Source organism: Mandrillus leucophaeus, unplaced genomic scaffold (assembly GCF_000951045.1).
Source record: "Mandrillus leucophaeus isolate KB7577 unplaced genomic scaffold, Mleu.le_1.0 Scaffold235, whole genome shotgun sequence".
In the NCBI taxonomy this organism is placed as follows: domain Eukaryota; kingdom Metazoa; phylum Chordata; class Mammalia; order Primates; family Cercopithecidae; genus Mandrillus; species Mandrillus leucophaeus.
This window is the reverse complement of record NW_012102421.1, coordinates 2,791,727-2,816,179: the sequence shown is the minus strand read 5'-3', so window position 1 is coordinate 2,816,179 and position 24,453 is coordinate 2,791,727. Positions and strand designations below refer to the sequence as shown.

Here is a 24,453-nt window from a genome sequence, read left to right as displayed (position 1 = left end):
ATAAAATAACAATGAAAACATAGAATTTAACTGGCAAAAATTTACAGCAAGCTTTGTATTCATAATATATAATATTTAACAATAATGGATACTATGTCTTGAATGCTTACTAGGTGACAGAAGTCTTTTATGGAGTACTTTCCATGGATTATCTCATTTAATTCTTCCAACATTCCATAATTAGTCTGATATCACAGAAAAGAAATTAGCCTTAAAAAGAGCCACACAACTCTTACAAAGAATAACTTGATTGTTGAGTGACCAAGGCAAGAGTCAGGTTTACATGTATCTGACTGCGGAACCAGCTCACAATGCTGAGTACAACTCTTCCAAGCTAAGGAAGATTTGCATTCAATCCAAAAAAGAAAGCTTAATTGAAGCATATTAAGTATCAGTTACACATGTATGTAAAACATTCAATGCTATCTGAAAACTGAAATAAATATACAACTAGTTATTGTAAAAGATAAAAATAAAATTCCCTTTAGCTATTCCCAACCACTGTGCTTATATTACTCCCATAAAGAGTGAATATAAACCCTTAATCCACTGCCACTCCTACTCCAATCCCTTTATTCTTTTTTTAAACCAGGCCTTTTAATCTACTGTTTCCTGGTTCTTTTAATTATAGTTCCTCATCCCTCCAGATTGTACTTCTTTATAAACAAATACCATCTCTAATACTATTTGATGGTGATTATGATGACAATTATGATCTCCCACCATTATGATGACAACTACACAATCTAAAAGAATTACTCAATCCAATGAATATTAATGCCCCAGCTGTCTTAGAAAGTATGATAAATGTGTTCAGCATAATCCCTATTGCTACTTAGCAACTCCAAGATATTTTAGTAATTTACTATACTAACTTTATGCAAATATTTTGGTCTTGATGCAAATTCCTGAGTTAAGCAGATACATAAATGCCCTTTGTACATTTCCAAAAGGTTTGTTGCAACGTGCAAAAATGGTGTTCAGTCTGAAGGTGATTCTCTTCCTATCCTTGCTTCTCTTGCCTGTATTGAAAAGCTCGCAGGTAACTTTAAATAACAATGGATATGATGGCATTGTCATTGCAATTAATCCCAGTATACCAGAAGATGAAAAACTCATTCAAAACATAAAGGTAAGAGAAAAATTTATTAGCCACATATTTTTATTTCAATAAGTATTTTCAACTCATGGTGCGTAGGTATTCATTGAGTGATAACTTTCCAAAATTGCTTCAACAGCATTTATCATTTATATGGCATTTATCTAAACTGTCAGATTAATACCTGCTTAGTTTAAATGTGTTTTATTATATGTTAATACTATTGGCCATTCCCCAATGAATTATTAAAAGGCTGAACTAATATTTTTTTCCAACTAGTTAAGCTAACAGAAAGACATTACAGCAAGTAGAAAATTATTCTCAAATTTTATCTTCATAAAGTTACTTTTATAAAGTTTAGCTAACTAATCTACACTTAAGCCCTAGAGTTTTATCCTATACATTTTTTCAGTTGTTCATACTTGTTCAAACTCTGGAAAAGTAAAAAGTCATACGTATCTTAAAGAAAAAATGACACATTATTAATGGATGTACCTTCTTTATTTGTATTATTCAGTATAATAAAAAACACTTTATACTTATCATTTTAATATATACTGTCTTCTTTGATCCTCCCAATATCTCCATGAGTAATTCAAAAACAAGAATTATTACCTTTGCATAAATGAAGTGATTTGTAAAAATCTCACAATAAGTGCCAAAACTGGGATCTGAAGCCAATGAAACCTATGTATTTCTATTTTCATTTCTATTTGGTAAAACTTTGCCTTTTATGAAAACACTACATAGGAGAAGATAACCAAAAATAAATCTAGCAAATTTTTTTTTCAATTGACATCAATTACAATAATCTACCAAACTTCAAACTCCCAATTTATCTAAACAACCAGAAGCAACTCTGTTTGATCAAATAAACAACTTTACCAACAGGCTCCCAGTCTTAATCACCTTGACATCTCACCCAGCACCCTAATTTCCATCTCCAACCCATCATGCTGAATGCAGGTAAAAAATTTTAAAAGGTGGTTTTGAGCATGTGAAAATAAGGAGTTTACAGACTGAAGAACTATAGAAAACTTCAATCTATTTTTCAGTTAGTTTTCCCAAAATGTTCAGGGAAAAGAGGCTTAGATTTGCTTCATCTAGTTATATATGTACTGTTATATTCATTTCACTGTGAAATTATTACCACAAGGTATTTTAAATTTTATCAGGAAATGGTAACTGAAGCATCTGCTTACCTGTTTCATGCCACCAAACGAAGAGCTTATTTCAGGAATGTAAGCATTTTAGTTCCAATAACCTGGAAATCAAAATCCGAGTACTTAATCCCAAAACAAGAATCATATGACCAGGTAGGCTATTTCATCTAACTCCTAAACTGCTTTTTTCCTCCTATGCTTTTAAAAACTTAATATCTGTAATTGTTTAATAATTACTAATCACTAATTTAGTAATTAGTAATATAACTTTTCTTAATGTATATGAAAAAAGTCCTATTTTCTAAAATCTCTTGTTTCTATTGCTCTTGGAATTTGTTTTTGTTTGTTCTTTTGCTTTTTAGGCAGATGTCTTAGTTGCTGATCCTCACGTGAAATATGGAGATGATCCCTATACACTTCAATATGGACAATGTGGAGATAAAGGACAATATATACATTTTACTCCAAACTTCTTGTTGACTAATAATTTGCTTACTTATGGGCCTCGAGGTAGAGATATCTAAGATGTACTTCTGTTCTTATTTCCGCTGGTGGAAAAAAAATAACACTATGTTTAATGGTATTTTTTTAAAAAAATTTAAAGAAGCCGGGCACAGTGGCTGACACTTGTCATCCCAGCAACTTAGGAGGCTGAGGTGGGAGGATCACTTGAGCCCAAGAGATAGAGACCAGCCTGGACAACAGAGTGAGCCTTCAGTCTCTAAAAAACTAAAAGTAAATTTTAAAAACTAGCCAGGCATGATAGTGCATACCTGTAGTCCCAGCTACTTAAGAGGCTGACACAGGAGGATCACTTGAGGCTAGGAGCTTGAGGCTGCAGTGAGCTATGATCATGCCGCTGCACTCTAGTCTGGGCAACAGAGCAAGAGCAAGATTCCGTCGCTTAAGAAAACAAAACCAAGAAGAAAAAAATAGGTAGTAAATAATACCTTTACTTGAAAATATGCTAGTTATGTCCCTAATTATATTTCTTTGTGTGTGTGTCTGTGTGTGCGTGTGTGAGTGTGTGCGCGTGTGTTTAATAACAAAATGCATCATTTATTGGCACCAACTCATTTCAACTTTTTTGGCCTAATAAAAGGCATCAATTTCTGGAGTACCTTGACTCAATTAGGTTGGGGAGAGGTTTAAGAGAAATATAAGGAAACTGTCTTAAAATATTGTAACTATAAATGTATAAGTGGCAGTATTCTCTCACAGGTAGAGTATTTGTCCATGAGTGGGCCCATCTCCGGTGGGGAGTATTTGATGAGTATAATGTGGACCAGCCATTCTATATTTCCAGAAGAAACACTATTGAAGCAACAAGGTATCATTGTATTGAGCAAACCTGTTTTCAAAATGTTTTACTTATGACTGTTTAATTTTCTATGCTAGGCAAACAAAGGCTATCTCAGGTAACTACCTGAGAATGTTCAAACAGTTCATTGCAATATCCAACCTGCCCCATCATGTATGCCACCAATTAAATCTAGAGATTCTACCTTGGCATCAAGATGAATCAAAAACAGGAAATAATTTCAGTATTCACAGGGACTGTGCTGTAACATGTTATGGGCAGAGGAGAAAGGAAAAAGCTGTAGCCTAAATCCCAACATATCCGAGAATAGGTATTCAACCCTACCCACTCTTTTGCTACACTTGATTCATCACTTTTTAAGGTAAATCTGTTTCACTGAAATCAGGCTGCTAGAGCTTCTTTGTAAATATCGTATTATACTTTTCATTTAATCTTGATCTTAAAGAAAAAGTACTTTTCATAAGGATAAGGTAGTAAGTTGATTTTTTAAAAATATAACTCTAAGTGCTGCAGGCACTATTACAAATAGATGAGATGTTTAAACTTAGTTAAAAATATCAAGCACATAGAGTATTTAAAGAATATTGAAGAACAATGGAAGTTATGTAATAGGAAATAAGTCTTTGCGATGAAAAATGTATTCGAGGAAAGAGGGGTAATGGAAAAATGCCTCTCGTCATCTCCATTGTGTTGTTCGCTTGATCTTCCTGCAGTTTTTCACACAGACTGGGCTCCTCTCAGTGCAGGACATTCATTTCTTTCAACCTCATCCCACACAACTCCTCACTTACTCAAATAATGCCTGTTCATCCTTTAAGATTCCGTTTAAATATTTCTTACTTAAATGTCTTTCCTCTCCCTCCATTTGGGATTAAATTCCCTTAAGAATGCTCCCACAGCATGTATGGGCTTCTCTCACACGTATGTCGCTGGGCAGTAATTGTCTATACAATTTTATTCTCCCCGTTAGACTTTAACATTCTTAAGAACTGCACATTTTTTTAATCCTCTGGTCTTGGACCTGGCGTAAAGTAAAAGCTAAACAAAGAATGTATCAAACAACAAATTTTTTATAAATTCATGAAAAATAAATGAGTTTCCTTATAATCAGTCATAAAAATAGATACATTAGTAAAAACAAGTATCTAAAACATTTATTGAGCTCCCACTGTGTGTCAGGCACTTTCAAGCAGTGAAGTCTCGTCATATGTAAGTTTAATTTTCAGGCTTACTCAAGAACTAACCCTCTGGGAAATATGACTCACCATGTCCCTAAATTCTTGCAACACAAATTCATTAAAATTGATTAATGTCATGAAGTTTAACATTAACACAGAATGGTAGGATATCCTGCATATAAACAGAAACTTTAGAATCCTGTCCCTGTACCCTGCCCCCTATTCCCTGCCAGGGACTGGACAATTATTTTTACCATAAGGACCAAATGGCTTGAAGGCACAAGCCTTTTCATGCAGGGTTTAGTTTTATTTCTTCCACCAGTTTAGTGAAGTGGTTCTCAAAATACAGATTACAAAATGCTATAAACACAAAACTGTGAATACCACATATGGAAATTGAAAAGGATTTTAAGCATAATATTGACTTTCCCTTTCCTATTAATAAGCAATTCCACTGTACCTTTTAACTCATCTAATCTTTACAACATCCCTCTGATTAGGAATTATCATCTTTAGCTCAAAGTCACAAGGATAATAGATTTATTGATCACAATGATCAATGCATGTTTAATAAATATGAACTGACAACATTGTTTCTATTGAAACTGATTACAAATTGAGGTAGAATATTGTGCCTATTTCTGTCAAAATGTAATGTTTAGTACATGATCCATGGCAGTTGTCACTGAAGGAAAAATTTTAGGATGTTGGTCTTCATTCATGATTTGCCAAGTCTTCATATACATATACAATCTAATTCTTTCCTCATAGATGTTCCACTCATATTACTGGTGTTAACATGGTTTTGAACGAATGCCAGGGGGGCAGTTGTATACAACGACCATGCAGACGTAACCCAAAGACGAGGCTGTATGAAGCAAAATGTACATTTATCCCAAACAGATCCCAGACTGCCAAGGAATCCATTATGTTTATGCAAAATCTTGATTCTGTAAGTACCTTTTTTCCAGTCTCTCAAAGGAATCCATGGGGAAAAAAAAATTAATTAGAGAAACTGGATTTTCTACTGTGAAATTATGGGTATCAATAGAAAGGCAGAAAATTACTCAGGCAATTAATTAGAGGTCATTTTCTCTGGCATGTATCAGGGTGTCTCTGGAAATTACCCTATCTTTTCTTATTAACCTATTTCTTTTATTCAAATGTAGCACTGTAGCCTTCTCACTGGAGTCACACAATAAATTCTTAGAATACATCTCTTCCTTCATTGACTTCTGTGGACTTCCGTATAGAGTTACAATCTTACTTTTAATTTGTTTTCTAAGTGTTAGCCATACTACTTTTCTAAAGTAATTTATAATGTAGCTTTGAAAAGGATTGACATTTTAGATTTTCCATTACCTTCACACTAAAGCACGCCAAGCTATTGCAAAGTGGTATTGTGAAAATACATAGGGCTCTTCCTCCACTGAACAGACTTAAGAAAAAAAAAAATCACAATTACCAATGTGTCTAACCAATTAAATAATAACACACCACAAAAAAGTCGAAAACTAACGTTTGACCTGAAATATCTGGTTTAAATATGTAAAGCTTAGTGCATAAGAATAGGTACCTTGGAGTCTTGGAGTCAGATAGAGCTGATATCGAAACCCAGTCTGTCATTTTAAAGCTATGTCCACTGTGGGCAAACTGCTAAATCTGAGATTTAGTTGTCTTATCTTTCATATAGGAATTATAATACCTACTTCACATAGTCATTCATGTTGGGTTTACAAGAGCTAATGTAAAGTATTATCATAGTGTTTAGCACAAGTTGAATGCAATATAAACTTTAAATTTTTAATTTTTAAAATGTGTTAAATATTTGAAAAATAACCAGTTGTTTCTTCCCATGGATAAGCCTAATCTTAATTAATCCAAACATATTGTACTTACCTAATGAACATTTCTAAACATATAAAAATATTTTAAAATATGAAATATATGAAACTTATCAAAAACAACAAATCAAAACAAAGTACACTACCTCTAAATAGTGGGACTAACTTACTTCAAAGAAGCAAATTTTTACATACCAAATTTTCACAGGTATATGCCATATACCTTTATAAACCTCTGTATTTGTTGGTAGTGATTGGTGTTTTCATATACCAATACCAAAACAGTTCTTTAGACAGAAGTTTGTAAAGGCCTAGTATCTCTGATAAAATTTAAAATTCCTTTGGACCTTCGGGCATTAATGATAAAAGGCTTGACTACATTTGACACTTGAGTCAGGAATGTTCCCTTTTATCTGCTAAATCTGGAGCAATGCGTACAAATAGATATCAAATCATGTGACAGAAGAGGATAACTACAATACTGTATGTACTGCCTGATCCATACTATAAATTCCAAAAGCATTTGACTATCAGGAGATAACTCACGCTGCCTACATGGTACATAAATAATAATGAAGAAGATTGTGGAGCTGAAATATGGAGGGCAACTAATTATACAAGACATGGCCCAGAGATAAAATGGTTACATTTCCAGAATAACACTAACTTCTAATTATCATAACATAAATATATTGCATAGTATCTGTACTGAGGGCATGAATTCAGAGCTAGGAAAGATATGATCTAATATGTTGAATAGTCATCCTTATTATTTATGATTCTTACTTCATGCCTAGTATTTACTGCATTAAGAACTGGGAACACAGATATAATTAAAGATGACTGTTCTTGAGAAACTCAGTTTAGGGAGAAAGAGATATGATAAAATAAGTATATATTATTAAGTGGGAAGACACATAGAGATATGACCCAAGTGTTACGAAGCAGTAACCATTGCCAACTGGAAGTCAGAAAACAGTTTCTGAAGAGTGAGTTTTGAGCTGGGATTTGAGAAAAGTGAGTATGTATTTGCCAAAGTGAGAAGGGGAAGAGTATTCTATACAAAGAAACAGATTTACAAAAGCAAAGAGTAGAGTAAGGCAGGAATGCTGTTCATGATTCTGGAAGCTCAGCATTGCCTAAATTATTTGCATCATGGTCATTAAGATTTTAACATTTATTAGAACAATTTTCTGGCAGATAACAGTAAAAGAACTTGAGAAAGTGGTGCTTTTTCTGATTTGCACGAAATTACCATTTGGGTTAGCAAAGACCCTAATGAAAGTTTCTGACATATTTTAAGGATATAAAGAAATCCAGTATGGTAGAAGCAAAGAATACACGGTGAGTAAGAGGTAGGAAATGAGGTTGAAACAAAAAATGGGGACATACAGAGCTAAGGTGTTTGAGTTTTATCCTCTCGGTTTTAGACTGGTGATAAGTTTAATTATTTCAGGAAGGTAATCCTACTAATTGTAAAGGATGAGATAGAGTGAGCTGATAGTGGAGGCAAGGGAGACCAGTTGGAAGGCCATGGCAACAGGTAGGTAAGAGGCCCAAATAAAGGCACTGGCAGTGGTAGGGGAAAGAGGAACCAGGTTTGATAGGCATTTCATACTAGCAAGACTTGGTTATGAATCACTGCTTTGATTGCCAACTACATTTTTCTCCCATCCAATATAACCCCATTTGGGAAATGTATCAGCCATATCAGAAACAAAACAAATTCATAAAACTTAGATAAAAGGTATTCAAATGTAATAATTTAGTTCTTCTAATTCTGAGCTTACATCTGGATATTTTACATTGGGAGGGCATTAAAATAATGAAATGACACTACTAAAAATATTTCTTGTAAGCTGAGGCTCATCTTGCAGTAGCAAGATGAATTCCTTCTTGGAGACCACATTTTTCCAAGTTACTACGTTTTCAATACTTAAAACATTTTCACAGATTCTATAGTAATGAAATATTCATTGGCAGAATTACTGGATACAATTCACCACTTGCCTCTAAAAGACAAATAATTACATTTCCTCATTTTCTCCCTATACTTTCATTCCTTTTTCAGGAGTATTACTTTATGTCAAAATTTGCCAGAGCCAGTAGCGATCCAGGTTGTAGAATAGCTGTCCTCAAGTTTTTTGATCAACTATGATGATATGGAACATACCTAGACAATTAAAGAAGGCCATTTTCTCTATACCATTTTTAGGAGGTAGCTAGAAATTATCACAAGCCCTGTCCCTTTTTCCTCAAACTTAATTCAAGGCTTGAGCTCCCCCAAAGTTTAGAAGGGAAAGTAAAAAGTTAACATAAGCAGTCGTGCCAGCTGCCACAATGCCCCACTGATGTTTCTATCTATAGCCAAAAGAATCAGCAAAAATCTTTACCAGTACATATTGATAGCTTTACCTTGCTTCTGTTCCATTCAAGTATGCAAATGGATGTCAGAATGTTAGATTATAAAGTAGTTTTTAACAGGAGATAAAATCTGTGGAGGCTATGTATGACAGATAACTACATATTTGATGCCTCACAAGTTATTGTAATCTTGTCTTCTAATTGATTTTTTTTCCCAGGTGACTGAATTTTGTACTGAAAAAACACACAATAAAGAAGCTCCAAACCTACAGAACAAAATGTGCAATCACAGAAGCACATGGGATGTAATCATGAGCTCTGAAGATTTTCAGCATTTATCTCCCATGACAGAAATAAATTCACCACCTCATCCTACATTTTCATTGCTCCAGTCCAAACAGCGTGTAGTCTGTTTGGTACTTGATAAATCTGGAAGCATGTATAGAGTAAGATAGTTTTTGGTTAACTGTCTTAAATTATTTAAGTATTTAAGCTACTAGAAATATAAGTATTAAGTATTTAAGCTGATGGAAATATAATCTTAGGTTCAGTTCTAGTAACAAACATACATATGTATTTATGTTCTAATAAATTTTAGCACATAATTTTATACAGATAAGTACTAGAAGACAATATGCCAACAGAAAAATGTAGGCTGGGTGCAGTGGCTCACATCTGTAATCCCAGCACTTTGGGAGGCCAAGGCTGGTGGATCACCTGAGGTCAGGAGTTCGAGACCAGCCTGGCCAACATGGTGAAACCCTGTCTCTACTAAAAATACAAAAATTAGCTGGGAGTGGTGACACATGTCTGTAATCCCCGCTACTTGGGAGGCTGAGGCAGGAGAATGGCTTGAACCTCGGAGGCAGAGGTTGCAGTGAGCCAAGATTGCACCACTGCACTCCAGCCTGGGTGACAGAGCAAGACTCCATCTCAAAAAAAAAAAAAAGTTGTTATATTAAGGTATTGGATTATGAATCATTTTTATTCCTTAACTTTTAGTTCTAACTAGAAAAATTACAGCCAAGCAAGAAAATGAAAATCATCCATAATTCTGTCATTGAAAATATGATACTTCAGTCTTTTCTTTGCTAATGTATTTGCTTTCCCTCCTCAAAAATATGATTATATTTTATATAATGTTTTATAATCTGATTTTTTTACTTAATATATCTTTAATACTCCCCACGAAAAGAAAAGATTCCATGACATAATTTTTAATGCTTGTATAACATGCCCACACTATAATCAGGCAAGCAATCCCCTGTTGTTGGACAGTTGGGAGATTTACACTTGCTATTATTAAAATGAGCATCTTTGTATGCATTTTTAAAATTATTTCTTTAGGAGAAATTCCTCAATGTAAAACCATTAAATAAAAAGGTATCAATTTTTAAGGCTTTTTCAAATATAACTGAATTTTTAAGATTTTCTTTAAATTTTTTAAATAAAATGAAGAAGCTAAATTTTAAAATACAACCAATCAATTATTATCATGATCTATGGCCTATAAATGATTTATCGTTCATTAATCCATCAAGATTTGGAGAGTCTTGTGAATTATTGACACCTTTTTCTTACAGGAAGACCGTCTCTTTCGAATGAATCAAGCAGCAGAACTGTACTTGATTCAAATTATTGAAAAGGGATCCTTGGTTGGGATGGTCACATTTGACAGTTCTGCTGAAATCCAAAATAATCTCACAAAAATAATTGATGAGAACACTTACCAAAAGATCACTGTAAACCTGCCTCAAAAACCTAGTGGCGGCACTTCAATTTGTGGGGGACTCAAAGCAGGATTTCAGGTAAAATAAAATATTTTTAAAATATCATTTGCCATTTACTATCGTTTTTAATTTTCTCCAATTACCTTTGCACGAAGGACAAGCATTCATGGGCCCCTCAATTAATATTATTATGACCTGATCAAGGTAAATCATTTATGAGAAGAAAAAAATAACCTCTCCTAGTATCTGTTTACAGCCAGACCCTCTCTGAGAGTGGCTGTTCCAATGACATACTCCTGAGGTGCTAAGTTGCACTGCGGAATGGTTAATAAGGGGGAAAATTTCAGGGTGCACACAATCATGGTTTTATTGGAGAGCTCCCCATTTCTCGAACACTCCCACAGTCTGAGTTTCAAGGAGCAGAAAAAAATGCCACTGAGGGGATTATGGAAAAGGGAAATTAGTAACATTTCCATATGATGGATAAAGAAAGACCCAGTTTATCAAGTTAAATTGACATTTAAAAATCACAAAGAGGCTGGGCGCGGTGGCTCATGCCTGTAATCCTAGCACTTTAGGAGGCCAAGGCAGGTGGATCACCCAAGGTCAGGAGTTCGAGACCAGCCTGACCAACATGGTGAAACCCCGTCTCTACTAAAAAACAAAAATTAGTCAGGCGTGGTGGTGCAGGCCTGTAATCCCAGCTACTCCGGAGGCTTAGGCAGGAGAATCACTCGAACCCAGGAGGCGGAGGTTGCAGTGAGCCGAGATTGTGCCGTTGCACTCCAGTCTGGGCTACAGAACAAAACTCTATCTCAAAAAAAAATAAAAATAAAAAATACATTAAAAATTTTTAAAAATTAAAACGTCACAAAAATAAGCCAGACATGGTGGGTCCCCCTGAATCCCAGCACTTCGGGAGTTTGAGGCAGGCAGATCGCTTGAGCTCAGGAGTAGGAGACCAGCTTGGCCAACATGGGGAAACCTTGCCCCTACAAAAAATAAAAAAAATCAGTTAGGCATGGTGGTGTGCGCCTGTAGCCCCCGCTACTTGGGGGACTGAGGTGGGAAGATTGCTTGAGCTCTAGAGGCAGAGATTGCAATGAGCCATGATCATGTCACTGCACTCCAACCTGGCCAACAGAACAAGACCCTGTCGAAAAAAAGAAGGGAAGGGAAGGGAAGGGAAGAAAGGAAAGGAAGAAAGGAAGGGAAGAAAGGAAGGGAAGAAAGGAAGGAAAGAAAGGAAGGAAAGAAAGGAAAGATCACAAAGATAGAAGCAGCTCCGTAACCAGTGTAGTACCTAACCTAACAAACATAGATTGAAGTTTAATGTAATTAAAATGGTGAATTCGAAAAATTGGGAGCACTCTTGGAGCACTATACCCAATTGCCTCCAGTACTCATTTGAATTGCTTCCAACCTAACTTTCATTTAAGCCTATTTATTGTCATGCTTTAAGTCACAAAAACAGAAAACTACTTCCTTCACTGACCTCTCCTTGCCTCAAAATGGAGCTTGCTAGTCTTATCCAGGCTATTGATTAATACTACATCTCAACTTTCTTCATTGTGTCTGTGATTAAATGTGTTCGTTTAAGAAGGCAGGACCTGGATGCAGACAAATGTGGTATCTTGGCTCTAATGTTTATTAGCTAAATGACCTTGAGTAAGTAGCTCAACTCAGAACATCTGCTTCCTCAACCAAGATAATGTGGATTATAATAGTACCTATCTCATTTAATTGCAGGCATTATGTAAGATAAATAAATCCTTAAGAAAGGTTTATTGTTATGATAATTATAATTCTTACTATATATGTTTATTCACTTCTAAAATATGACAAGCACTGTAAATTGGGAATATGTTAGAATGTTTACACATATTGGTTCATGTATTTTTTAAAACATATTTTGATATATATCTTTTTTTTTTTTTCTGAGATGGAGTTTCACTCTTGTTGCCCAGGCTGGAGTGCAGTGGCATGAGCTCAGCTCACTGCAACCTCCGCCTCCCAGGTTCAAGCAATTCTCCTGCATCAGCCTCCTGAGTAGCTGGGATCACAAGCACCCACCACCATGCCCAGCTAATTTTTTGTATTTTTATTAGAGATGGGGTTTCATCATGTTGGCCAGGTTGGTCTCAAACTCCTGACCTCAGGTGATCCACCTGCCTCAGCCTCCCAAAGTGCTGGGATTACAGGGATGAACCACTGTGCCCGGTCTTGATATATATCTTATGATACCTTGACCACAAAGTCTATCACTGAATAGATGGTGTCGAATCACATTCAGAGCTATAAACAGCTCTTAATTACTTATATAATAAAACTAATCAATAAATAAGGATTTTACTTACAAAATTCTAACAATAATAGCATAATAGCTAACATTTACTGATCATATTATACGTTATTGCCTATGCTAAGCACTTTAAATGCATGGTCTTATTTTACCCTTACCATTACTCTGTAAGTTGAGTAATATTAGTATGCCCGTTTTGCAGATAAGAAAACTGAAGTGCACAGTAATTAAATCTTTCTCAGTATCATATAGTCAAAAATTGGCAGATATAAGATTCAAAACCTGGTCTTTCTGACCTGAAAGTCCATAAATTTAATCATTACACTAATCTATGTATAAAACTCTGTTATAAATGTATATAACCCTTACATACATGTATGTACTATATAATATACATGTATATACTTTAATATAAAGTCTTGAGAAAAACTAAACACTAGCTATTCTATTTAGCAAATGGCAGAGCCGGAATTTACTCTCAAGGTATCTAACGCCAAATCTCTTGGTAGGACTTAGGAAAAGATGAAAAGAAAAAAAATACATTTGTAATAATTGATTCTTCTTTGTGGTAGGTCAAAGTTTTTTTGTCCAGGGAATCCTGAGATTCTTCAGAAGTGATCAAATAAAATGTGTTTTTAAAGCACATAGTACACTGTTTAAATTTGCACACCCACCTTCGGTCATGACTTTCCAAATAATATCTAGTCTGCAGTCTTTTAGAACTGCCTGAGTCACTTGCCTCCACCCCCCCACCTCTTAGATAATACTGACAACAATAATAGCTAATATTCAGTGAATACTTACTGTGTGTCAGGCATTGCTCTAAGTGCTTATTTTTCCTCTCTTTGGTAGCAAAAGTATATTTGAGAGGATTAGAAGAAGTATTGACACTCTAGCTTTGAAAACTTACAAGACCACTGTAAATTACACTCATTTCCATATGCCAACTCAGACTGAAATGACTTCGCTGAGTTTCCTTTTGCTTACTCTGGTGCAAGGACTAGAAGAACAGGTTTATTCTTATTTTAAATATATTAAGATATGGGCCAGGCACAGTGGCTCATGCCTGTAAACCCAGCACTTTGGGAGGCCAAGGCAGGCAGATCACCTGGGGTCAGGAGTTCGAGGCCAGCCTGGCCAACATGGTGAAACCCCATATCTACTAAAATATAAAAATTAGCCAGGCATGATGGTGGGTGCCTGTAATCCCAGCTATTTGGGAGGCTGAGGCAGGAGAATCACTTGAAGCCGGGAGGTGGAGGTTGCAGTGAGCCGAGACTGCACCATTGCACTCCAGCATGGGTAACAAGAGCAAAACTCCGTCTCAAAAATAATAGATAGATAAGTAGATAGATAGATAGATATGACATTCTACAATTAACAACCTGGCTTTTTCATTATCAGGCAATTTCCCAGAGTAATCAGAGTACTTCGGGTTCTGAAATCATATTACTAACAGATGGGGAAGATAGTCAAATGAGCTCATGCTTTGAAGAGGTAAAACAAAGTGGTGCAATCATCCACACCATTGCTCTGGGGCCGTCTGCTGACAGAGAACTGGAGACCCTGTCAAATATGACAAGTAAACTTTTGGAATATAGTTTGAATAAAAAAATTAATTTCTAGTCTCTCCCATTCCAGGAGCTCTTTCTCTATAAATCTGCTCAAAAATTTCCTATCCTAAAAATTAATCTTTGTCCCTTCTTCATCCTTTAGATTAAGTTCTTTTCCTTTTCTTCCACTTCATACACCAGTATTTTTCTGATGTTATTTAACATTTGCTGTCTTCATTCCCCACTTACTTTCTGCCAATGCTACTAAACAGAAACTTATTTCTCTATGGTTACTCAACTGGAAGTCAAAAATTATTGCTTAATTCCAAAATACTACTCAATCACACAGTAGGGATTTTGACAATCCTCTTTTATAGATGAGGAAATGGAAACCTAGAGAGTGCAAATGATTTGCCAAAGGCCATAGAGTCCTGATTATCAATTCAGAGCTCTTCCATCATACTACCCTATTCCTGCTTCACCAAATCTTGCTAAATCTTAGTTTGAAACAGTTCTGTATTTCACCTTTCTATACAATCCTTCTACCACTGCCATTATAATCCAGCTCTTACAATTCCTTGACTGGGATACTTCAATAACCTTCCAGCTTATCTTTCTGCCATTTATCAATTCAATAAATACATATTGATTGTTGTATTTGTGGCAGTCACTTGTGTTAATTCTTGCCCTCTGCAATCTATTCTTTCCTAACTCCTTACACCTAAGTAATCTCTCCCTTCATTAATTTCTACATTATTTATTTCCTTCACTTAATTTTTACTTTATTGTAGACTGTAATTGTCTAATTGTTTTGCTGTACCTTAGACTCAACTAGAAAATAAACAGCCGGTTCAGAAGAACTATCTTAAATTTCATTTTTATAACATTATTTAGTGCTTACACCAGTTTTACCAATGCGGCGGGCACTTACATTTGATGACTGATTGATGTAAAGACAATACAATTTGGCCCATTCTTTAAAGTTTCTTTTAATCTTACTTATCTTTCTTATTTCGAGCAAGGTTTTAGTTATTATTGTAGGATTACATAAGGGACACTGATATACTGAAAGTTCACAAAGTGCTGGGAAGTTCATCTTTTGTAAGTTTAAAACAAAATTTTAAAATAGATTTTAAAGTGTATTGATGAGAGCAAAATAACAAATATGACTTTTCCACTTAAAATTCAATTTTAGGAGGACGTCGCTTTTATGCCCATAAGGACATAAATGGCCTTATTGATGCTTTCAGCAGAATTTCATCTAGAAGTGGCAACATCTCTCAGCAGGCTGTTCAGGTCAGTGTAATAAAAAAAAATTATTTTCTTTCTCACAGTTGTAATTTATATTATCCTAATTACTAACTCCTATTTCTCTAATAATTATTTTGCCCAAAAATACTTCAAATATGCAGAAGAAAAACATCCTTACTGAATTTGATTTTCCATAACACTTAAAGCCATTTTTTCTCTTGAATTTTTCTATTCTCTTTATTTGGAAAATTATTTAAAATAATTCTTATTCTAATTGAAATCTTAAAAACAAATTTAAAGTTACTCTAAACTGACTTAAACTCAGAAATTTCATTAACTATGATAACAAGTGGATTTCATATGTTTATTGTTTTTATTTATCCAACAGTTGGAAAGTAAAACCTTGGATATCCCACGGAAGAAATGGATAAATGGTACAGTGCCTGTGGATAGTACAGTTGGAAAAGATACTTTCTTTGTTGTCACATGGACAATACAAAAGCCAGAAATAATTCTTCAAGATCCAAAAGGAAAAAAATATACTACCTCAGATTTCCAAGAAGATAAACTAAATATTCGGTCTGTCCGTCTTCGAATACCAGGTATTGCAGAGGTAGGTCTATTATTTTATGTTCTCTAAGCTTTCTTAATCAACTTCTATTTTTAAAAGATGAAAATAACATAAATAACATCTTATACATTGCCAATATTAAAATGATGACAGATCATCTGTAATAAAGAAATCAAATGGAATAATTAGGGATTCATATTCATACTGTTTGTGAAATTCAATATTAAAAATCATGATTATTATTCTGTTTAAATTTGTAAATAATTTTGTATTCCAAACAAAAAGTAGGAAAATATTACCAAAGCTCTCAGATATATATTTTTTTTTAATATTTCAGACAGGCACTTGGACTTACAGCCTTCGAAATAATCATACCAAATCTCAATTGCTAACTGTGACAATGACCACTCGAGCAAGAAGCCCTACCACACTCCCAGTAATTACAACTGCTCACATAAGTCAAAATACAGCTCATTATCCTAGCCCAATGATTGTTTATGCACGAGTCAGTCAAGGGTTTCTGCCTGTTCTGGGAATCAACGTAACAGCCATTATAGAAAATGAAGACGGACATCAAGTAACATTGGAGCTCTGGGACAATGGCGCAGGTAATAAGAATCTGCATCAACTTCCACTAAACTTAAAATCCTCCTACCGTTCTATGACCTAGAAGTCAATATTTCCTGTATTTTCTAATGAATCACATTTTTAAGTAAATGAATTTTAATCCTAATGTTTTAAAAACTTTTTTCTCAGTTATCTTGACAACTTGTAGACATAGCACATATGCCATTTTTAAATTTTATGAACAATTTTACTTTTTCCATGGAACTTAAGAGCACAATTTTTCTCTATTTTCATTAATGTCAGTGTTTCATATATGCTTTCTCCAGTTGCGTTTTCTTATTTTGATAAGTATTTTTTATGAAATAATAGTAACAGCTAATATTAATTGAATGCCTACCATAAATTAGACTTTTCCAAAAACACAGAGTTAGCAAGTGGCCCAAGCTTTCAACCAAAATAGTCTGACTCCAGAATTCATGTACTTAAAACACTGTGCTACATACTGTCTCCCAAATTACTAACATTATCAGTGTTCATAAACAGATATGACTGTCATTTTTACTTTATTGGATGACTAATTTTTACATTTCATTATCAAGGTGCTGATACTGTCAAGAATGATGGCATCTACTCAAGGTATTTTACAGATTACCATGGGAATGGTAGATACAGTTTAAAAGTGCATGCCCAGGCAAGAAAAAACACAGCTAGGCTAAGTCAACAACAGAATAAAGCTCTGTATATACCGGGCTATGCTGAAAATGGTAAGTAGCACTAAAATAGAAATGTGCCAGCTGTTTAGATAAATTGCACATGGCAAACATTGAAAATATAATGTACTACAGAAAGCCCAAGTATATAACGTTGTAATCATCTGTATGTTTCAAAGCCATATTGTTATTAGTAGACCTAGCAAAGACCTATGTTTCCACATATTTTGTTCACATCCCCCTGAGTTCATTTCATTTACATTGAAAAAAAAATTACTTAGCATCTACTATGTTGCAAGCACTGTGCTAGGTGCTAGAGCTACAAAGACAAAACATAATCCTATTCCTCAAAGAATTTGCAGTCAAGTAGTAGAGACAGATAGGTTGAAAGATAGTTTTAACATAGCATAATGTTTCCTCAACAATTTTAAAATATCAATAAACAAGCTTTTTCTCAATAAAAGCTGTTACTTTTTCAAAGTCTGCCATCAATCAATATCAATCATCTACAGCTGCAAGATCAGCTTGCACTATGAATGGACATGGCGGCTGGGCACGATGGCTCACACCTGTAATTCCAGCACTTTGGGAGGCAGATGAGGGTGGATCACCTGAGGTCAGGAGTTTCAGACCAGCCTGGCCTACATGGCGAAACCCCGTCTCCACTAAAAATACAAAAATTAGCCGGGCGTGGTGGCGGACGCCTGTAGAACCTGCTACTTGGGAGGCTGAGGCAGGAAAACTGCTTGAACCCAGGAGGCAAGGGTTGCAGTAAGCCAAGATCGCACCACTGCACTTCAGCCAGCCTGGGCGACAGAGAGAGACTCCGTCTCAAAAAACAAAAACAAAAAAAGAGTAGACATGAAAAAATGAAATATTACAAAAGTTTTTCTTGGTAGGAAAAATTATACCGAACCTACCCAAACCTGAAGTCAAAGAAGATGTGGCAGAAGCTGAAATGGAGGGCTTCAGCAGATTCGCCTCTGGAGGGTCGTTCACTGTATCAGTAGTGCCTCCTAATGGTAATCATTCTCAGGTGTTCCCACCTGGTAAAATTGTAGACCTGGATGCTAAGTTTCAAGGAGATCGTATTCAACTTTCATGGACTGCCCCTGGCAAGGTCCTCGATAAAGGAAGAGGTAAGTTTGACATTGTATTTTAAAATATACTAAAAGAAATCCCATTGACTTTCATTTGCTGAGAATTTTCTAATGTTCCGTTTATAAATAACATTTATGAACTGTCTACCAAAGGCCATTTTTTATTTTCAGATGTGAAAACTAAAGCTGTAAGAGTTAATTGGACCAAGTTATTTCTATATTTAGTAATTTACAATTCTAACCCAGTCATATCAGATTCTATTATGCCAAATTGTCTGTCAGAAATTGAAGCAGTTTAGAAATTAAGAGGACAGTTAACAGCTTTCTGTTGCATTATCTTCCCCCAAATTTTAAGTATTTCTGTACTTGCACAGTTTCATTCATTTATCAACCTTCTGTTGAGCTTTCACCCTATTAGATTCCTAAGAAATGATCTATACTCTCAACAGTCAATTAAGTACAAAAGACACACAAGTAAACATATAATTACGTATAACAAGACATATGCTTTTATAAACAGAGAATCATGTGGCAACCCATAGGTGGGCCACAAACCCCTAGTTAGAGGCTAAAATCAGAGTATATCATAAAGCCTTCCCAGAGAAGACTACCCCTGAGTATTGAAGAATGAGAGTAGTTACCCAAGAGAAGTGAAGGTGTCCACAGAGAGATGTTCATGTGCACAGAAATTCACTAGTTTGAAAGATTTGTTCATGGAGTTTGAATAAAGTTCAAGGTCAAAAGATATCATTTATTCAAAGTTCCTAATAATAAATGACCCTCATTCCAAAAAGTTTAAATTACTTCTATCATTGCTTGAAATTTAACTGAATTCAATCAGTATTTATTGAATGCCTACCATATTCCAGTATTGTGTAGGTTAGTAGGTTTTTATGGGATAATGCCAGTCTTGCTGTTTTCCCTTTAAGATTGGGAAAATGAAAGCAATATGCAATATACATATACGTAATACCTCAGAGATTGCTAGTGCTAAAACACCAGTGTTCAGTACTCTTTCTCCTGGGTTACAATAAACCCCTCATTGTACACGCTCAAAAGAAAAGATGCTTCTTAATCTTTCACTATGTAGCATTTTCAAAGCTGCATTTCTTATCATTATTATACAAGAAGAAAATCATTCTAAAGTCAGAGGAAACATAGAATATGCACAAACAGAGCTTTTGTATTTCAGTGTTGAAAATCTTATGACAGCTTTTGAAATAAATACCTTATTTTCTCATGGTATGACCCTTAAACATATGGCAGAATTTAAAAAAAGTGAAAAATACCATTGCCACTGAAAAAGCCACAAATGAAATTTCTTAACCAAATATTTAGTTCTATAGTGAATTCAGTAAAACCAAACTTTCAGTTCAAGATTGGGTTAATAACAAATATCCCTCATGCTGATTATAAGAACTAAAAGTAGCAGTAATGTATAATCACAAATGCCTAAAATAGGTGGCATCTAATCTTGTCTTTCCTTAGGAAGAATAGGAAGAGGTTGTGGTACCTGTTAAATGTTACCTGTAGATATTCCAAAAGTAAGGTAGTCGCAGTTTCTTAAAGAATAAATGAATGTCTATGTAAACGCAAATGAAGCACTTAAATTACCTGGGACACAATTTCCACACCTGTCAAATATACAAATTAGATTAGATCACCTAAAATTACTAAAACAAGTAGATATAATTCTAATATTTTATGATTTTCTAATTTTATCATGTTGGGTGTCAACAACTGTATTGTTGGTCAAGTAATTAAGGAGATCAAATACATGTCAACACAGGACCAGGTACCCTGAGTGATACGAAGAGTACAAAACACAGTCTTTACCCCAAAAAATAATAAGATCTAATCAGAATGAAAAGTTGAACCTCTACTAAAGTATCTGAAAAACTCCATTCCATGAAACAGAAGTTCATGAAGAGAGTCATCAGGGTGAATGAAATACTTGGATGGAACTTCATGCAGTTGGGCTTGGTTGGACCTTAAGGAATGAATACAATTTGCATACATATGGAGAAGGAGGCACAACCCTTTTGGAGAGAGAAAGAACAAAATTATATGAGCAAGGTCAAGAAAGCAAAATTTCACAATGGAATATTCTAATCAAAATAAGGAATAGATAGGTGGAGAGAAGAGAGAGAGAGAGAGAGAGGAGACCTACCCAAGTGGAACACTGGGTTTTTGTGAAGAATAATAGAATGGATTGATAAGGCCTATTTAAGAGGAAACTAAATGTTAAGCAGAGGACCTGAATTCTTTTTAAAAATACACTAAAAGTTATTCACCACACACTTGAAATACCTTCGATATTTAATGGAAAAATTAAAAACAAAGTCCTTACTTCAAAAAAGAACACCTGGTGTTTTATTTTTCATCACATTTCAGAATGTGAGAATATATTTTTACATGAATGGTAGATATTGAAAAGCAGTGTAGAAAGAAATATTTATGTTGGCATCTTCTTTTCCTTTCTTGATAAAATAACAGCCAACATTTCATTTATTAATTTATCGTTTATTAAATTGTAGTAAACGTGCATCATGCATTATCATCTATAATTCTTACCACTCGAATAGTAGGCACTTAATAAGTATTTGTTGAATAATTTGAATAACTGAATCTCTATTTTAACAGATAAAAAACTAGAGATAAGAAAGCTTAAGGCCGGGTGCAGTGGCTCACGCCTGTAATCCCAGCACTTTGGGAGGCCGAGGTGGGCAGATCACAAGGTCAGGAGATAGAGACCATCCTGGCCAACAAAGTGAAACCCCTTCTCTACTGAAAAAATATATATATATACAAAAATTAGCTGGGCGTGGTGGTGCATGCCTGTAATCCCAGCTACTCAGGAGGCTGAGGCAGAAGAGTCTTGAACCAGGGAGCTGGAGATTGCAGTGAGCCGAGATCGCACCACTGTACTCCAGCCTGGTGACAGAGCAAGACCCTGTCTCAAAAAAGAAAAGAAAAAAAAAAAGAAAGAAAGCTGAAATACATTTCTTTTTATTACACAGCTAGCAAGTAAAATTAGGGTGCTACTTAAGGTCCGTCTAGGTCCTTAGCACATACATACTTTTATTTTTTATTCTTATAGTTTTACATTTTTAATTTTTGTGGGTACGTAGTAGGTGTATATATTTATGGGGTACATGAGATTTTGATCCAGGCATGCTATGTGAAATAATCACATCATGGAGAATGGGGTATCCATCCCCTCAAGCATTTATCCTTTATGTTACAAACAACCCAACTACACTGCTTTAGTTATTTTTAAATGTATGATTAAGTTATTATTGACTATTGACTATAGTCACTCTGTTGTGCTATCAAATAGCAGGTCTTATTCATTCTTTCCAACTATTTTTTTGTATGCATTAACCATCCCCACCTTCTCCTGCCCAGTCCCCCACTACCCTTCCCAGCCTCTAGGAACCATTCTTCTACTCTGTATGTCTGTGAGTTTAATTGTTTTGATTTTTAGATCCCACAAATAAGTGAGAACTTGCAATGTTTGTCTTTCTGCTTAGCACGTGTTTAATTAGTACACATTCCAGTCTCTCTGCCTCCTTTTGCTGGTTATCCTTATCCCTGTTTCCCACTCCATTTATCCTCTCTCTTTCTCCTCTATCCTATTACTTTCTCTTTTAACTTAATAAGAAATGACACAGAGATAGGGTACTGAATATCTTCACTATCCTAGAACACTATTATGTTCCTTGTTCTAAAATAAAAAGTAGATGCAACTCCTTATATTTCTCTTCCTAAAAAGGAATCTAGATTCTGACTTTTTAGTATCATATGATTTTGAATTAAAATTTCCTGGGATTAGAGAATTCTACATTTTAAGAAAAACTGTTCACACATTTGTCCTTACAATAAAGATGGAATAACCAGACAAAAGCTAATGGGATTTCCATAATTAAAACCTAATATGCTTTTCTGATAGGTTTCTAAATGTAAGGCAGTGTGGTGGCAGCAAGGCCATCCTAGTGATTTTAATATATCTGAAGTATCTATTTGTTTTCCAGCTGACAGTTACGTGATAAGAACAAGCAAACATGTCCTGGACCTCCAAGAAAATTTTGATAAAGCTGCTTTAATAAATACTTCTGGTCTGATACCTAAGGAGGCTGGCTCAGTAGAAAATTTTGAATTTAAACCAGAACCTTCTAAAATAGAGAATGGTACCACATTCTATATTGCAATTCAAGCCATCCGTGAACCCAATGTCACCTCAGAGGTTTCAAACATTGCACAAGCAACTAACTTTATTCCTCCACAGGAACCCAGCATTCCTGATCTGGGTACCAATATTTCTGCAATCAGTTTGGCAATTTTTGGATTAGCTGTAATTGTATCCATATTTTAAACTAGAAATTATAATGTTATACATACTTGGTAAACATTTATTTAGAATTTAATTTACTATACTTATTGTCTAGTATAAAGCTCATTATAATATAAAAGTGAATATAAAAAAGTTGTAAGTTTTCTAATTAATTAATACTACTTGAGTTGTTAAATGTTAATCAAAATGAGTATATCATTTCTTGTCTTTGAATAATCCATTCATTAATTTTTAATATGAAAAGATACATATTTGTACTTGTAAGCATTTTAAGAAACATTTTTAGAGTGTGCTACAGATTCATTTGGTATACTGACATCAAAATGTATCCAAGCCATTTAAAAAATATTTGTATATACATAGTAGCAAATAATTTTATAGATTTATTTGTATCACATTTTTTATTACAAATGAATACTTCATGTTTATATAAGCTATAATTGAAAAGGACTAGTAGTAAGTAGTAAGGAAGTCAAATTTGATTTTTTATCATTGATTATAAGTGGTATATTTGTTTTTTGTCATTGATTAAAAGTGATTTTAGCCGTAGGCCTGAAATGACAAGCAAAAATCGTTTTCTATATGAATTGTGGAACATCACAATAAAGTTATTTCTATGCTGATGCCATCATTAGGTCCTAAGACTATTACCAAGAAGCTTGATTGAGACAAGGATTTTTTCTTTTTCCTATTACTGTGTCCTCAACATTTAGAATAATAATTGACACATAGTAGATATTCAATAAATATGTTTAAATAACTTAATGAATATTTTCATAACCTCAAAAAAATTCCAAATTTGACTTCATTACATTAAAAAAACCCACAAAGTATCATGTGCACATGGTATTATGAGGACTTCATATAATGAAAACTAACCCCTTAATAACATTGTTGAGAATCAACACATAAAGTTTCAGAAAGTTAACTATTAATAGAATGTATAAACTATCTAATAAAAGGTAAATTGAGCTATTAATATAGCAATGGGGTGAGTTTTCTTAGAGAGAAAGAGAGAACACCACATTGGTAGAAAATCCTTTGTTTATAGACAAGAAGATTATTGAAACTCTTTAAATATCTGAAACAAAGACACTGTATATATCTGGAAGAGTCAAGAAAAAAATTATAAATCATTAGCAAACCAAATCAAGAAAAAAATATGAAAAATAATAATATATCATGACCAAGTTGAATCTATCTCAAGAATCCAAATGTGATTTAATACTAGAAAATTAAAGTAACTTACTACATTAACAGTTTTTGTTTAGTTATATGATTATCTCAATACATGCAGGAAAGTATAATTCAACCATCATCAGTCAAAATGAAACGTATGAAAATTA

General features: G+C 34.3%; 1 protein-coding gene across 1 annotated transcript; it reads left to right on the top strand.

Annotated features, from left to right (window-relative positions):
- Positions 1 to 973: 973 nt before the first annotated feature.
- Positions 974 to 23,653, top strand: LOC105541186 (epithelial chloride channel protein-like). Its single transcript, XM_011982099.1, has 14 exons — positions 974 to 1,132; positions 2,275 to 2,415; positions 2,625 to 2,772; positions 3,484 to 3,592; positions 5,533 to 5,713; positions 9,188 to 9,415; positions 10,553 to 10,777; positions 14,406 to 14,583; positions 15,750 to 15,850; positions 16,194 to 16,418; positions 16,714 to 16,984; positions 17,543 to 17,707; positions 18,553 to 18,792; positions 22,788 to 23,653. Exons 1-14 carry the CDS (start codon positions 974 to 976, stop codon positions 23,126 to 23,128), a joined length of 2,712 nt encoding a protein of 903 aa, XP_011837489.1. The 3' UTR covers positions 23,129 to 23,653.
- Positions 23,654 to 24,453: the final 800 nt, after the last annotated feature.